Source organism: Acyrthosiphon pisum, chromosome A1 (assembly GCF_005508785.2).
Source record: "Acyrthosiphon pisum isolate AL4f chromosome A1, pea_aphid_22Mar2018_4r6ur, whole genome shotgun sequence".
Lineage (NCBI taxonomy): Eukaryota > Metazoa > Arthropoda > Insecta > Hemiptera > Aphididae > Acyrthosiphon > Acyrthosiphon pisum.
This window is the reverse complement of record NC_042494.1, coordinates 112,521,747-112,539,768: the sequence shown is the minus strand read 5'-3', so window position 1 is coordinate 112,539,768 and position 18,022 is coordinate 112,521,747. Positions and strand designations below refer to the sequence as shown.

The following is an 18,022-nucleotide window of genomic DNA, read 5'->3' as shown; positions in this document are numbered from 1 at the left end:
GAGCACACCACTGTACCTATAATAAGTATTAACACTATAACAATATATTATATTAGTTTATATATTAATATAATCAATGATCTTACTCAAAAATACAAATACTCAGCTTAACTGCATTGCATTCAACATTAGACAGCAAAAAAAAAATAATTATCATGCATAATATATTATATCCCTAGCATAGATTATTACTAATTTAGTCATATATATTCCTATGAATAAATTAAATAACATTATCTCAAAGAAAAAACCCTTTTATTTTTATAATTTTATATTTTATTAACCCCAACATATTTTTAATCTGTATTGGCAGAAATACTTGATGGGAATTTATTGTAAGACATTTTAGAAAACATTACTGTATTACCATTTTGTATATAATTTTATAGTCATAAAATATTTGTTTGAAATTCCTAGAGTATAAGTGATTATTATTACAACATTAAATCTTTATTAATCAAGAAAACAAAAGTTCATATTATTCTAAGAATTATAAATAAAATACCATAAGTAATTGTATTCAATATCAATTAAAAAAAGGTGGGTAAGTGGATGTCGCTCTGCTGTACAGTAGGTTACAAGTGGGTCACTGTATAATGGATATAAATCAAAATATTTTGAAAAAATTATCATGTATAGAAAATGGAAATATAAACAACCAGTGAAAATTTCATGTATCTACAGTCATTCATTTTAAAGTTACACCAAAAACCAAAATCATTTTTCTCGAAAACAGATTTTGCGTAAAAATTCCCGTTTTTCCTTAATTTTTCTTTTGTTTTTCACGGCGCTTTTGAAAACTATTGGAAATTTCAAATTTTGACCTACCGAATGCACCAACTAGATTCACTTTCCCATCAAACAAGATACTGTTGAAGAAAATCGAAGCCGTTTTACTGCCCCAAACCGTGATGACAGACACAAAAATAAAAAAATAAAAAAAATAAAAAACACACATCATTGTAAAATCAATACATTCATCGTTCCACTAAAAATCTAAAAGAAAAAATTATTTATAAAAAATGAACAACTAGTTCAGATGTAGATTAGAAAGGGTCCCGCTCACTATTCCAAGTATATTAGCAGCCTATATAAAGGTGTATTTATGCCTATTCTTTTTCTCTAGTTGTGCCTATACAAAGTGTAACAAAAACACATGAAAAATTAAATAAATTTTATTCTAATCATTTAAATATTTTTTTTAGTAATACAATTTTTTGTAAAAATTCAAAATAGCTAATTACAAATCTAATTTTTAGACACAATCTGATGATAAAAACGTTTATTTAAATCAAGTAGTTTATTTTTTAATATTTTTACAATTTTTGAAATATCAGTATTTTTTTGAAGTAAATTAATTTGAAACGCAATATTTTTTTAAAGTTTTCTTTTTGAGAATTTCCCGACATAAGTATATTTCCTACATTTTATGGTCAGCATTTTCTTTTAAATTTAAATCATTTTGAAATATAAAATAATACTAAAATATTGGAAACTACCACATTGGCTAACAATTTGTGTACTCATCATTTATTATTTCGTTATTTTCCGCAGTGCCGCCATAGTGTGATAAGTGATATACCTAATTAAAAAAATGTAGTTTTCCTGACCTCAAATAATCTTTTACGCTTATATTATGATATCGATGGGACTTTTCACACATTGTTTATTACGGCGTAATAAAGGTGTATATCGAATTCAATTCAGCTTGGTGCTAATTTTACTGGGCTACGTTAGTCAAATTGGCCATGATCTTTTAATTCGTTTTGGATTTATTTATACTTTATAAATGTGTTGCTACTTGCTATACATAATACATGGCATAAAATCCCAGATAGAACAATAACGTTTTACATTTCCAGAAATAAACTAATTTTAATTGTATTGATGTCCATATTAATATCTTTATATTATGTAACCTACTATATTTTTATGCAAAGTTTCTAACGGGCAACTGCCGCCACCGCATAAAACGTATAATATATTATTGTATTATAATAACACATTATACAATAAGAAAAGTACAAATATCAAATTATAGATATCTTTGATAGCGACCCAAGGCTTGTACCAGCCCATTTTGCTATAGAATAGTGGCACATCGGGCTAGTTCGCTAATGAACTAGTTATTTTATACATGCATTCTAGATGGTTTGGTTCAGAGAAAATTGGTATGAAGAAGTACTGAGACAACTTCGTCTTGGATTAGCAAAATGTTATAATATTGCTTTTGACAGTCGAGGATCTGTGGCAGACGCCCAAATAACACCTCATACATTAAATTTCATTAAGAAATTAGTATCAACATTTGGAATTGGAATAGGTAAAATTTATTTTAATACATAATATTTATGTTTGAACCGTATGTTTAATTACATTATTTATTTACAGAATTATTAGCAAGTAATATGGCTGCTAATAGTGCTGCTATATCGACTAAAGGGTCATTCCCAGGTTCAGGCTCTGAGAGTTTGGCTAAAAGGGCTCAGACAACAATTCAAGATCCGGTTTTCCAAAAAATGAAACAACAATTTTCTATAGATTTTGATTTTACTTTGCCGGCAGCCATGAAATTACATCATATGATTTCAAAAATGAAAAAGTGGATAAAAATATTAGAGACTAAAATTAGACTTTTACCAAAGTAATATAATATTTGACAAAATACTATTTGTATATAAATTTGTATGGATTATATTTTATTTATAGATCCTTTTTGATTGAAGAAAAATGTAGATTCCTTAGTAATTTCAGTCTTCAAACTGCTGAAATTGAAATTCCTGGAGAATTTTTACTTCCAAAGGTATGAATTTTGAAACTTAAATTATGTGTAATAAAGTATCTACAAGTTTTCAAATTATTACACCTTAAACCTGATATCTATTTAATTGTATAAAGAAGCTTATTAGTTATTAATTAAAGAAAAAAAAATCCAAAGCTAATCTTAATAATGTTTAGTGACATGGTTGACGGCAATGTCAGAGGCAATTACCTCTGAGATTTTTCTTAATTAGAGGGAGTAGTATAATGACCTGAAATATTATTATAAAATATTTAGTTTTATTATATTAATATATTATTATGCATTAATACTTAGGATATTTGTAACTTGCCTCTAGAACATTTTCAGTTTGCCATACCACTGTTAATTTTTTTTTTTTTTTTGATCTTAAGCCCAGAAACTTTGGCCATTAGCTGTATTGGTTTTTGTACGTTTTTAATGTCGGTAGGGGGGGGGGACACTTGTGTGTTGGGTTTGGCAGAATTTTTGATTAGGCCGTAGGTATCTGCCATGCCCGGGTGGTGGATGGCGGCACTTGTTCTCCAGACACCGTGACTTACCCGAAAAAAAATGCTGCCCGTGACCAAGGAATTGAGATGGCGTCGGCTGTATTGCTACCGACGCCTTAGACCGCTCGCCCACTCCGTCCCCCACCACTGTAAATGTTTAAGGCTTAATTATGTGCTTATTGTAAAACTATGAAATGTTGCTTACTTTATGTTCTTTGATAGTCTTCTATCCAAGAACAAGGATTCAAAGTAATAGCTTAACGCTAACCAGTTCTGATTGGTAACAGGTGTATCTTTCTGGTGACACCATATCAATAGTTAAAATATTATGTTTTATTTGTATATTATATAACTATAAATCTTTATTTCATGTTAAAAAAATTAATTAAATAAAAAAAAAAAAAAAAAAGGTGGGTAAGTGGATTTCGCTCTGCTGTACAGTAGGTTACAAGTGGGTCACTGTATAATTGTATAATGGATGGTATTAAATTTGAATTCAATGATATAATATCATTGTACAAGAAAAACGATTCTGAGCGGGGACGGTATGTCAGTCTAGGTATAAGATATAATATTATATTATAGTCTATAGTATTTAAAAAAAATTGACCTATAATAGGTACCTATAACGCGTTATACATCAACAAAAAAACCGTGGTAATATCATAGATATATAATAGTTTACTTTAGAAGTTTCAAGTACCCACGAATAATATTATACAATCACAACAAAATAACTAAAATAGTTATTCCAGGTTTTTAATATGTAATTTCGTCCAAATTTGTACTTAAAATGACTATAAAAATAAACTGTGCTTATGTATTTTTTAGAATTTTTGGTAACAGAATTAAATATTTACGTGAAATCTTGTTTTAAATTTTCAATCCTTAGATATAAAAGTTGAACATTTTATACATTTTTAACTACAAAATAATTATTCAATTTTAAATTTGATCTTTAAATGCTTATAAAAAAAAATTGTGCCTATGTATTTTTAATATTTTTCAACTGATATTGTAGCAATATATCAGGAGCTTTGTATTAAATTTATACACTTTTTGGCCCAACAGATAAAACTTAATTGATATTTATAGAAAAAAAAAATAAAAAAATTGAAAACTTACAATGTCCGTAAACAGCTCAAAAAGAGTCAAATTATTTTAAAAATTTTATCGTATATATAAAATGCTAATATAAACATTCAGTGAAATTTTCAGATTTCTACAATCGCTCGTTTTTTAATTACAACAAAATAAGAAAATCGTTACGTAAGAAATCGAGTGAATATCAAACGTTGTAAAAGTATGAATTTCAAACGATCATAAAAATTTAATTTGAGTTTCTTATAGACATTTTTTTTTTGGTAAAGGTAGATTATCCTATAAGGAATCTTGTATTACATTTTAAAATCTTAGATTTAAAAAGAACAATTTTTATGAATGTATAACTCGAAATAATTTGCAAATTTTCGTGATTTTTCCATATTTTGTCATTTTTTGAACTTTAAATGCTTTAAAAAAAAAACTGTGACTAACGATTTTTAATATTTTTCATCTGCCTTTGAAACAATATACTAGGAGCTCTCTATTAAGTTTTCAAGGTTTTTTATCCAACAAATAAAATTTTATTGATATTTTTAGAAAAAAAAACTAAAAAACAATGGAAAATGAAAATGTCTGTAAAGAGCTCAAAATATTTTAAAGTTATGGTGTATAGAAAATGCTAAGATAAACATTCAGTCAAAATTTCTGTATCTACGGTAATTTTTTTTAAAGTTACACCAAAAACCAAATTCAATTTTGTGAAAAATCGATTTTGCGTAAAAATACCCGTTTTTCCTTAATTTTTCTTTTGTTTTTCCCGGCGCTTTTGAAAACTACTGGGAAATTTAAATTTTGACCTCCCCAATGCACCAACGATATTCACTTTCTGATCGAACAAGATACTGAAGTTGAAAATCGTAGCATTATTTCGACTACTTATCGTGTACACAGACACAAAAAAAAAAATTTTAAAAAAAACACATCATTGTAAAATCAATACATTCATCGTTCCACTCAGAATCTAAAATATTGAACATTAAATGTTAGTAGGTGTATAGAACAATTGTAATGATAAATATATATATATATATTTTTAGCATTCGCATTATTATGTGAAAATTGCTCGTTTTATGCCAAGAGTTCAAATTGTTGAAAAGCATAATACGTCAGCCAGAAGATTAGTTATGCGCGGTCATAATGGTAAATTATATTCTTATTTGGTAATGCATGATGCTGGTTTGGGAGATACAAGACGTGAAGAACGAGTCTTACAATTATTAAGGATGCTAAATCATTATTTGACCAAACAAAAGGTATATAAACTAACTAATTAACTGAAATTGTATACATTTAACTAAAAATGTATAATAACTTTTATTATTAGGAAACTTCTCGCAGATTTTTATATTATACAGTACCCAGGGTAGTTGCTGTATCTCCACAACAACGGCTTGTTGAAGATAATCCTTCATCATTATCATTACTTGATATTTTTAAATCAATGAGCACGTCTCAACCTTATGATGATTGTATTGAACATTATTATCAACGCCTAGCTAATATTCAAGTAATATATTATTTTTAAAACAATTAAAGAAGCCAATCAGAAATTGTTTTCTCTAAGTTATTAATATGTAACACAGTAAATTTACATGAACTGCATGTAAATTTATGTTATCATACGCTTATAAAATAGAGACAACAAATTCACGTGCGGCGTCTTCTTAATTTGACGGTGATTAACTTTTTTCAAACTTATTATTTTTTTTTTTCTAGAATCAAGGAACTCAAGCAAATATTCAAATGCTTTTGGATGTATTTTTAGAAGTACAACAAAATTATTGTCAAAGCCATATATTGAAAAATTGGGCAACTCTGACATATGCTTCACCTACAGATTATTGGACATTTAGAAAAATGGTACAAACATCTTTTTTTAAATATTCATTCTTTTATACTTATTTAATTGATGAATTTATAATTATTTATCTAGCTTACACTTCAATTATCTTTATCATGTTTGGCTGAGTATGTATTACATCTTACCAGGCTTAATCCTGATATGATGTATATACACCAAGACTCTGGGTTGCTCAATGCGTCATACTTCAAGTTTGATGTAGATGATAAAAAAGGTTATTATTGTCATTAATTAATATTTGTAAATTTAATCATATTAATTGAATATACATTTTAGGTGAACTAGTTTCCAATCGGCCTGTTCCCTTTAGATTAACTCCTAACTTTGTTGAATTAATGACTGATATCGGTAAAAATGGCCCACTTACTGCGAGTATTATGGCAACAGCTCGTTGTTTTAATCAACCTAACAACAAAGTTCAAGCTATTCTTAGGGCTATACTCAGAGACGAAATGATCACCTCTTATAAAAAAGTAAATCCATATATCCATTATTTTGTCATGTAAATAATAATAATTGTTCATGCATTCTTTTAGAAATTGGAAGATGAACTTTCAACTGATAGAGATGAAATATCTGGTGACATAATCATTAGCATGGTTACAAAAGCAGTAAATTCCATAATGCACAGACTAAATAGTCTAGCAAATTTTGATGGTACTGATAATAAGGTAAGCACTATTGTAAGTGCAGCATCATCAGTTGACAATCTATGCCGAATGGATCCAGCATGGTACCCATGGCTATAAACATTTTTATGAAAAATTTGTTTCTCAAATATTTATAGATCTCTTAGTTTACGTTTTCTATTAATTAAGTAATCAGAAGATTACTGTTCAACCTTTTCTATTTTATCATTATATTTTTGTATGCATATATGTATGTATAATTAATAGTATTAAGTATATATTTAAAATATGTAATTTATAATTTATTTTTACCTTAAATATTAAGGTATACGCTGTATTTTTAATTAGTTATTTATGATATAATGTTAATATATCATAGTAATGTATTTTTATTATTATGTATGTATGTATTGTATTATAAATTATTCAACATGTATCAATAATACTGTCTCAAATAAAATTTAAAGAATTAATGAACATTTAAATAATTATTTTTATAAGTTAAATAAGACTATTTGATGAAAAAAATATTCTGTGTAAAATTCAGTTCAAAAAGTGCCATCCAACATTTTAATTATTTTTAAAATATTTTAATGGTTTTTTTTTTTATTTATGAGTGATTGCTCAAACACTACTAGAACGGTATAGTACTGACATATCGTACAATATTATAGCAGTGCTATAGAAATGGGATACAATTAGTGGGGGGAGGGTCAAATCAAAAATGATTTATCAATCACAAATGTATATTACATTATTTGTCACTCACACAAAGTGCACAAAAAATACTCCGGCATCAAAAGTACCAGTTTTTTATGGTTATGAAATATGAGTTCATGGGAGGGATCAATCACTATATCTCCCCTTTCGTAAGAATGCCCATACATGATTATGATATATAATTGTAACAAAAAAATACTGTAAACTTAATGCAATTAACAGTGTACACTTAGTTTGTTTGAGGTGCAGAACTAGTAAAAATAATAAAACAACAATATATATTATATTATTAATTGACTATATTTAAATAATTAAATAAATAAGTAAAGAATATTTAACAATGGTTAACATATAAAATAGGTAAATAATTAATATTATAATTGTATATTAGTTGAAATGCAGTATGTGCAAGTTGTATTCAAACCCAAACAATCAGAATGAAATCCATGGCCACATCTATTAAAAAAAATATATAAATGTATGTATATTAGTTAGTGTTGGGTAGTAACGTAACGAAAGTAACGGCGTTACTTTGCTTGTAACGCGTTACAGTTTCGAATTATTAAGTACCTACCTACCTATATATTGTGAATTGAAAAAAATATATGTATAATGTGGGTATTATTATGTTTACCAATCTAAACTCGGCACAATTCAGTTTTCAATGGTTTACGTAACGAGTAAAGTAACTTAATTACATTTATCTCTCAGTAACGAGTAAAGTAACTTAATTACTTTTTAAAAGTAACTTACCCAACACTGGTATTATTATTGAGTATAGAGTATATAGTATAATCAATAATAGAATTGAATACTTTGGAGTTATGAGTAAGGGCAGTTTTATTACCCTAACCAAATTTTATATTCTACTATTTAAGACCTAAACAGAAGAAATGTGGTTCAATGGCTGATACATTTGAACACAATAAATATACTTTGTGCAGAAAATGTCATACAATATGGGTGGCAAATCTTTTTCAGGTCATGTGCCAACATTTTATATTCAAATTATTAAAAAAATGCATATACCAATTACCAGTAGTATAATATGTTCATTAGGGTGTTCCTTAGCCATAGGGGGAAAAAAAAATAATGATATATTTTTAGTCTCACCCCTTAAATCAGTGTGTATACATATAAAAATGAACTGCAAGAAATTTTAGGTCAATCAAATAAAGTTAACCCGTGCCGACTTGAAGTCGAAGTTTGAGCTTAATACATTTTTAAATAATTCTAGACATTTTTGGTATTTCCGTAAATATTTTGTAAACCGTTATGAAAAATCGTATTTTTTCATAATATGTTTTTTCAGGTAAATTAAATTTCCAATATATTTTATAATTTAACATTTTTTGATAAATCTATTTATTTACAAGATGCATAAGCTTTAATCTTAAAATTCACAATTTCTCCACAAATATATTATTTACATTTTATTATTTTACTGCAGGTTTACCGTAGGACTAGTCTTGCTTTATAATTTATTATAGGTATTATTTTGTTTGTGATACTCGTTTATTTCAGTTGTGTCAACGTCTTATGTGTTAAAGGTTATTATTTTGTTTGTCGTTAGTAATTCATAATAATTTAAATAGTAAAAATGTCAATAAAACCGAGAAGTGACTTTCAAATATTTTTTAATCGGATTTCAAATTACACAAATTCTGGGCTCAAAACTTTCATTCAATAGGCAAATACTTTCTGTATTTTTCTACAATATGAGAACCGTTATCTTACTACTAGGGAAAGTGCGGTGTTAGCTGTACGAGAGTGTTGCATTTTTGGGAAAAAGCCCGGATTCCTATTCAAGCTATTCATCATTGCATAACTAAATCAATTAACTTGTATGACGAATGGCGTAAAAATAAAAAAAATAAAAAAATGTTCAAAAAGTTGGTGAATCTTATCGGTTAAGAGAAAATTATTTAAAAAAAAATTAGATTTGTTATTTGATAATGCTCAGTCTGATGCGATGAAATTAATTAAAATTGAAGTTGATAAAAAGTTTCTAATAAACCAGCGTTTACCTGGACGTCCTGGTTGTCTCGGAGGTAGATATTAAGAGGACACCACACCCGCATTTGTTGTCTCCGTCTTACAAGTGTATAACATAGCACATTTACGCTCAGCAGAACACATTCAGCTTCGTCAGTTTAAAACTTAGAGTGAATTTACCTATTATGAAACTTGATGGTAAGAATATTATCTATGTTTGTATGTTGGTTTTTTACGATAATTTTATTATATTTATTAATAGGTCGATTCACTCTAATTGTTAAGCTAACGGCATAAAACGTGAACTGCTGAGCGTAAATTTGCTATGTTACGCATTTGTAAGACGGAGACAACAAATGCGGGTGTGGTGTCCTCTTAAAGGAGTAATAAAAGCAAATATTTCGTTGAATGAAACGAAAAGAAAAGAAATGTATATTTAAAATTGTGCTTCAACTTCGACATTACTTAATAATTCATTTGAGCAAAATTTAGAAACTGATAGTCTAGAGAGTAGTGATATATCGGAATTTGAGACCACCATTAATTCTTTACAGTTAATAGAACCACCAACTAAAAAAAAGAAATGCCGGGGAAAAATAAATTTTATAACACCAAAACTGGCCGAAGCGTTAGATAGATGTCAAAGAAGTATTCGAGATTCTGTATATTATGTTCTTCAGGCCACTTTAGTAGCTTTAAATTGTAATATAGACTACGTAATAAATCGAAAAACTTTCCCCAATTGTAAAAAAAGTACACTTCAACAACAACATAATGTATGATTAAAATTATGGTGCCTATATTTTTTAATTTATATTATTTATTTTACCCAATATTGTAATTTTATTTTATTATTATTATTAAAAATATTTTTAATTTCAATCTATGCAACATTCTGTACAATAAGTAATTTTGATATAAGATATTTACATAGCTAGACTGACAGATAAGGGAGGGCACTCAGTAGTGCTGCCTGAGTAATATATTGAACCTACAGTAAAATAATAAAATGTAAATAATATATTTGTGGAGGAATTGTGAATTTTAAGATTAAAGCTTATGCTCTTGAAAATAAATAGAATTATCAAAAAATGTTAAATTATAAAATATATTGGAAATGTAATTAACTTGAAAAAACATATTCTGAAAAAATACGATTTTCATAACAGTTTAGGAAATATTTACGGAAATACCAAAAATATCTAGAATTATTTAAAAATTTATAAAGCTCAAACTTCAACTTCAAGTCGGCACGGGTTAACTTTATTTGATTGACCTAAAATTTCTTGCAGTTCATTTTTATATGTATACACACTGATTTAGGGGGTGAGACCAATAATATTTTGAAATTGAAAATTAAGGAACACCCTAATGTTCATAGATACCTAACAATTTTTTTCTCAGAGCAACGGAGGTTCTTAAAATAGTTCACTAAAATTATTTTAGTATCAGTTGTGTTCCTATTTTTTTAATATTAAATGTTTTAATGAAACACTATAAAAAAGATTTATTCAAGGATTCAATCAATAATTTATTATTCCTATGTTTCTATTTGAAATGATTCATTCATAATTGTTAAGAATAAACTCACTTATTAGGTACCTATGTACTATAAATATTGAGTTTATTTGGAATAAGCCACTTTTTTGGAGTACAAAATAATATGTCTGGATGCAGTGAGTTCCAAACTTTTATAATTGATAACTTTATTTTTTAGAAATAGTAAATACTATTGTTTACTATTTTTTTTTTATCTCGAAGCAAGATTAAACTATGAAAAAATGTTTTTGAGTGCCTTGAAGATTTGGCCAACCCATATCATATAATGTACTAAGCTAATTACGAGCAAGCCAGCAAATAATAGCTATTTTTTGACAAGGACAACCAGTGGTGTCATACAACTTGTGGTCATAAAATCGATCTACCTCAGTGAAGTGATTTAACGGTAATAAGGTTATTAATGTTTAGCCCGAGCTTAGTTGTAATCTTAGAGCCTAATAGAAAATTAAAATATTGTGCAAGTTGTCTAAAAAAATTAGAGGAATCCCGAAAGTGGGACTTGTGATTAAATTTAATATAAGATATTGAACTTATATTTATATTTTATAACATATCCATAATGTACACTTTAAACTATTATACTTAATTATTATTCAAAGAAAATACACACCTGAAAACAAACATTGGTTCCATAAAAATTTTTTGATTACATGATGAACATATTATAGGATTACTAACTCCCTGTTTGGCTACATTTATTGCCTCAGCTAACTTGCTGTGTAAATCCCCATGGAGCAATGTTTCAAAAGACTTTAATACATCTTGTTCATACTGACATTTATCAATTAAACCTAAATTAAATTATATTATTAAATAATATACAATATCTATAAATAATATTATATGAGATCCAGTAGAAACCGTTTATAATGACACTGGTTGTAGTGACATATTGGGTGTAATGACCTTAGATTAAAGGTCCTTACAAAACTTCTATATTGTATGTACTAATTTGTATCGGTTCTTATGATGTCTATATAATGACAAACGGATGTTATGACGGTTATTTTTGGTTATATTGGAAAAATATTTTATCTATAATGACTTTACTTTATTGAAGGTACTATTACAACCGAAAATACCGACAATTTCATTTTTGTTTTGTTGTCAGTTTTATTTTATCATCAGGGTACGGGTAATCGTCGTGAGATTAAATGTGTTTTGTGTTCGTGTTAAATATTTTGAAATTGTAAAATGTGCAAACGAAAGCAATCCACAATTGAAGAAAAAGCAAATGTCATGTTTCAAAATGAAATAACAGATTTTTTTAAAAATAATAATATAATTAAATGTTTTTATCTTTACTTTTTTTTCTATATTATACATTACATTACATTACATAAATTATAATAATAATATGTACCTATTGAAGCTATAATTTAATTTTAGTCATTTTGGTTATAATGACAATCGGTTATTATGACCTATTTTCTTTGGTCCCTTGAACGTCATTATAAACGGTTTCTACTGTACTTTAAAATTAAATATTATTTGAGATGTTAAGACAACACTATTATTAAAATGTTTAAAATGCAATAATATGCTCTCAGCCTCTCACCCATTATAAGATTTCTGAAATGTCCAACAGTACCCTTAACTATTGTTGTACTATTCAAAAGCAAATGCATTTCAGTGGCTAAATTAAGATCACTATTATCCAAAACTTTTTGTAAATGATCTAAATAATAAAAAATCCAAATGAAAAAAAGTAAAATTGAATAAGAGGGAAAACATTAAAAATAAAAATACCATGAGATTGAAGACTAAGAAGACACTGTAAGATTGGTAACCATGTAGTTTTAGGATCAAGCACAGCAGATCCTCTTTGAGCTAATGCCACTAAAACTTCAGTGCATTCTTCAACAGCATTTGCCTAAGAAAAACATTGTAAAATTACACTAACTATGTAAACAAAATAAAATACAAACCTGCAAAATGGCTTCTTTTAGTTTACCAAACAGTAAATCAAATGCTCCTTGAAAATCTCCTAATCTTTCCAGAAATATAGCTGTGACATTGTCTAATCCTGCTGTTTTTGTTGCCTAAGACACAACAAAAATACAGAATATGTAAAAAAAAACCAATACAATTCAAATTATAATTCTTACAGCCATTGCTTCTGTTAAATGTAATGAATCGTTCATTTTTACAAAATCCATCACAGCATTTGGTTCGTGTTGACATAACAGTTCCAAATAACGAGTGCATAGTTTCACATCAGAATTTACATACGGTCTAAAAATATTATTGAATAAACATGTTAATAAATTAAGCATTATTTATATCATCATTTTGACATTCAAAAATAACATAATTAAAATAACACTAAAATGTTTTACTTACATTGCACCTTTTAAAAAAAGGAATCTCTGATAATTTGTTTTTATTTGATTAAAAACATCACATACAAGGTGAGGATAAAATGTTCCAAATATTACTCCACATCGAACTGTATCTATTTCCAGTAAAACCTATGCCTTATTATTATTAGTTTTTATTAAATTCGAGTTATAATTAGTTTAAATTGACAAAAAAATAAATTATAAAACAAATATTTAATAGAATAGTCACTTTCAATCTATAGGTACTATACTTTATCCTAGTTAAATTAAGCTACAAAAATGTGTTAAAAAATACTTAATTAATTATGAAATTATGTATAGCAATATTATTTTTATGATATACATAAAAAAGAGTACTTACATAAAAATAAATGTTTCTAGATATGTAAAGCTAAATATTTTTTTGTTAAGGTATTTTTTCTAGTTTCTTAAAATCTGATTAATTTTTGATATAAAAAAGCAGTAGGTACTGAGTAATTATGTGGGATGATCATCAGTTAAATTATTTTATACAATATTTATAATACGAATCATTATACAAAGTTCAACACAATTTAAAAACCATATTTGTTGGAATTGTATGAAATGCAATTTATTAAATTTCCCAGATATATTATAGAGTGGTTTGAGATTGGAGTAGATAAATTTTAATTATATATTTCGTTAAACATGTACAACTATGTATCTATACAATTTAATGACCCAATCTATACAATAAGATAACATTAATAATATAAGAGAACTAGGGATTTATGGTGATTAACACTTTGAACGTCGCTGAAGCGTATACGCGTCAACAATTTATTCCAACAAGCTGGTGACGTTTATATACGCTATAATTAAATCAGATTTTTTTACATAAACTCTGAAACTTAGATAGGCCATTGACAATGAACTCAAAATTAAAGGAATGGGTGGTTTTAGTTTGTGTTATTTCCGTCGTTTCTGAAATCACGGGCAGAGTTGAACGTGTTAAAATCATTTAACTAAAATCTCTTTAATGTGACTATTATGGCCAATAACCTAATACAACACACAATATTAAACAAAAATTGAAGAAAATACCTTCAGATTATTATAAGAAAGTTGTTCAAAATGTTCTGGTTTAGAACTGATAAGTGAAAATATTTGATATTTGTTTGAGTCATCGAGTATATAATATTTGAACATTTGACTAAATTCTCCACGTTCTGAACAAATTTCTCTGCAAACAGTATAACTGAAAAAAAAATTGTCTAATTTAATCAACTAGAATCATTAAGAATTGTAATTTTTGATTTTCTCAAACATACTGGTATTTTTAACAGTCATCAGCTTCTACAGCAATAAATATGCTAGGCAAATTGGATCTGATTGGTACTTATGGGGGGGGAGGGGGGGGAGAGAATAGAAATTGTTATGGAAAATCAGATTTTGACAAAAAGTTGTTTTAGATTCTGAGTGGAACGATGAATGTATTGATTGTTTTTTATTTATTTATTTATTTTTGTGTGTGTGCACGACAAATAGTCGAAGTAATGCTCCGATTTTCCACTTCAGTATCTTGTTCGATGGGAAAGTGAATATTGTTGTTGCATTAAGAAGGTCAAAATTCCCAGTGATTTTCACAAGCGCCGTGAAAAACAAAAGAAAAATTTGTAAATTTAAAACAAATGACCGTAGATACATGACATTTTCACTGGTTGTTTATGACAATGTAAATTCTAAGACTTCTATACTGCAGAGTAACTTTAACTTTCAATTTACAACTTACAATTTTGCTTCTTCTGCAATTTGCAACAAATCAGAACTATTGTCAAATGCTCCAGAGCGTATTAATTGTATAAATGCCTTTTCTCTATCTTCAATAGGTGTTGTTTGTTCCGTTGATATTAACATTGATGTGATAGTTTCAAAAACATGTTTATCAGGTTTTATAAAATTACCATCTTCTTGCTGCCAACGTACTATAAATGCGTAAACTAAGCCTAGCTGATTGGACTAAATGTAAAAATAGTTTTATGAAATTGAATTTGAAATACATAACAACAAATTTAAATTCTTACTTTTAAATCTTTACTGTTCATTGTAAGTGATGTTAAAATACAACAAATACGTTGTTTTTGTTGACTCATAAAACGACTATCAGAAAATGCCATTGAAAAGACATTTAGGAACTCAGTTGTATTGAACTTAAGCAAAATTCTGTAGATATAAACATAATAATTTTAAAGTCAATAATCTGTATAATTGATAATATTTATATTTATATAATATCCCAAATTAAACTAACAGAAATAAGATATATTTTTTGTAAGTACTATACTCTATTTCAAATGAGAACGCATCCCATCGCGCATAGTTATTAGAGGCGGCCAGCAACACGCCCCTACCACAAAATTAATAATTGCAGCTGACACTGTCGGGACCTGCAAGAATTTTGACCGCTTTTCGTCCACCCCCTGGTGCATTCTTATTTGAAATAAAATATAAGTACTATGGACTCAAATAAGTTGAGAATCACTGTTATAGATGATACCGTAGTATTTTATAACAAATATATTATATTTACCTGAGATATGGATATATATCTTCATCATCATTTGCTTTAATACTGTGATGAGAGCACAGAAATTGTACAATATTATTCCTAACTGTGTCTTGTAAATGTTGAGGAATATAACCTCTATTAGGATATGCAATGCCTAGTAAACACCCACTTAAATAAATCAAAATTTTGTTTCCAAGTTTCATTGTATTATCTATATACTCTGCAAGTATAAAAAAAATATGTAGAATAAATACTGGTCTAATTTAAGATTTTGAGATTTATCAGTATGCTGACACTAATTTACAATATACCTCCATTCGGCAATGCAACAATTTTAGGAATAAGTTCTTGTAAAGGTGCTAAATAATCTTCTAATGCCCTTGTCCAAATACTTATGAGACCATCATACAATGCATGAACTCTTGATAGGTTCAAAGATTGTTCTATGTCTAAACATTCAACTTTTACATTGAGAATACATTTTTCAAGTTCCTGTTATAAAAGAAATTATATTCAACGCTCAACAAATATTATAAATTTAAAATTAAGTACCTCTAATTGATTAGTATGTGAAAGGTATGTAAATAACTTTTGAACTATGATTGTTGGTACTTCATCAAATTGACCTTCAAGTAAATAGTTTTTTAAACATTCCAGATAAATTTTGCAAGAAGATTCAATTAACTCTACTCCATCCCATAAGCGATTGAACAATAGACTTCTAAAGTCAAAGAAAATGTTTAATAAAATAAGAGGATGGCAGCTCACTATTTGTTTACTCTCTCTGGCCATCGCGCAACATAGACAAAAAGTATTAACGCAGAATCATGTTTTCTATGTTTTTATGTAACCTTAGAGTAAAATCATCCATTACAAAAAAGATAGAGAATAATTTTTTTAAGGGAATCACATATGGATTTTATATTTTATTGTTATTTGACTTTTGTATTCAACTTTCAAAATAAACAAAAAAATGTTGTAAATTTAAATTATGTTTTAACTGTTTTGAGCCAATATTTAGACAAATCGATATGTCATTCCCTCAAAAATATTATTCTATATCTTTTTTGTAATGAGTGATTTTACTCTAAGATTACTTAAAAACATAGAAAAAATGTTTCTTCGTAAATGCGTTTTGTCTATGCTGCACGTGGGCCAGAGAGAGAAAAAAAAGAGTGCGCTGAAATCCTCTTAATGTTTAATTGTTAAAAATTAACTTAAGAGGACGTTGCACCCGCGTGTGTTACTCCGTCACACGTACGGAATAGCAAAAACGTTTTGGTGCGGGAACGAACAGAGAAGGCTACAATCACAACTAGGAAACAAAATATTAATCACATAAAAAGAAGAACTTTGGCTACGCAATATCATTTTTATTTTTTCGATATCGGAACTTCAAAAAAAGTTATTAAAGTTTGAAAAACACATATAATAATGGATTTTGAAACAATATAAACTTTTTTGGTATAAGTGATATCTTTTTTATGTGGTGAAAATTTCATTTCTTCGTAGTGACTGTACCTTTCTCGGTTCTTTCCCGCACAGAACAGTTTTTGCTATATTGTACATTTGTAAGATGGAGACAACAAGAAATAGGTAATTTTATTCTAAGAGTATTGTTATATAAATTATGTACTAATTAATGTTTGCAAAAATATATTTACAAATATTTTATATCTACATTATATGTACAAATGTGACTTACGTTTTTTGTAGATGTACACTTATGTCAAATACAATAGGAATGCCTTCCTTATAATTTATTGAGTTATTCATATCTACCATAGAATCAATGTATAAAGCAACAATGTTTATAACCTAATAAAACAAGATGTTTAACATATAACTTATAAATATACAGTACAACCTCATAAATCTAGACTAATTGGTGCTCTAGGTTGTCCAAATTAATGAAAGTTCTGATTAAAGAAAATAACCAAAGAAATGGGCTGTCAAAGTACATATTTAAACACTGTTCAAGGAAAAAAAG

General features: G+C 27.4%; 2 protein-coding genes across 3 annotated transcripts in view; one reads left to right on the top strand and one right to left on the bottom strand.

Annotated features, from left to right (window-relative positions):
- Positions 1 to 7,130, top strand: part of LOC100573131 (transformation/transcription domain-associated protein) — a 9,450-nt gene extending 2,320 nt beyond the window's left edge. The window contains exons 9-17 of the mRNA XM_029486320.1: positions 2,149 to 2,323; positions 2,392 to 2,644; positions 2,710 to 2,803; positions 5,433 to 5,648; positions 5,720 to 5,902; positions 6,112 to 6,255; positions 6,329 to 6,470; positions 6,533 to 6,729; positions 6,793 to 7,130. Coding sequence (XP_029342180.1) covers positions 2,149 to 2,323; positions 2,392 to 2,644; positions 2,710 to 2,803; positions 5,433 to 5,648; positions 5,720 to 5,902; positions 6,112 to 6,255; positions 6,329 to 6,470; positions 6,533 to 6,729; positions 6,793 to 7,005 — 1,617 coding nt within the window. The 3' untranslated portion in view covers positions 7,006 to 7,130. The remainder of the gene's footprint in view (positions 1 to 2,148; positions 2,324 to 2,391; positions 2,645 to 2,709; positions 2,804 to 5,432; positions 5,649 to 5,719; positions 5,903 to 6,111; positions 6,256 to 6,328; positions 6,471 to 6,532; positions 6,730 to 6,792) is intronic.
- Positions 7,131 to 7,884: 754 nt separating this feature from the next.
- On the bottom strand, positions 7,885 to 17,882 carry LOC100159723 (vacuolar protein sorting-associated protein 8 homolog). Of its 2 annotated transcripts, none has more exons than XM_029488066.1 (14): positions 17,738 to 17,882; positions 16,585 to 16,750; positions 16,344 to 16,524; positions 16,054 to 16,252; positions 15,548 to 15,686; positions 15,256 to 15,482; positions 14,568 to 14,721; positions 13,504 to 13,631; positions 13,269 to 13,395; positions 13,089 to 13,202; positions 12,910 to 13,033; positions 12,719 to 12,838; positions 11,771 to 11,951; positions 7,885 to 8,061 (listed from the first exon to the last, which is right to left on the bottom strand). In XM_029488066.1, the coding sequence occupies exons 1-14, from the start codon at positions 17,815 to 17,817 to the stop codon at positions 7,980 to 7,982; spliced, it is 2,022 nt and encodes a 673-aa protein (XP_029343926.1). In that variant the 5' UTR covers positions 17,818 to 17,882; the 3' UTR covers positions 7,885 to 7,979. The 2 variants fall into 2 exon arrangements, with proteins under 2 accessions (XP_029343926.1, XP_016662372.1); XM_016806883.2 differs by having other exon boundaries at positions 16,585 to 16,753; positions 17,738 to 17,881.
- Positions 17,883 to 18,022: the final 140 nt, after the last annotated feature.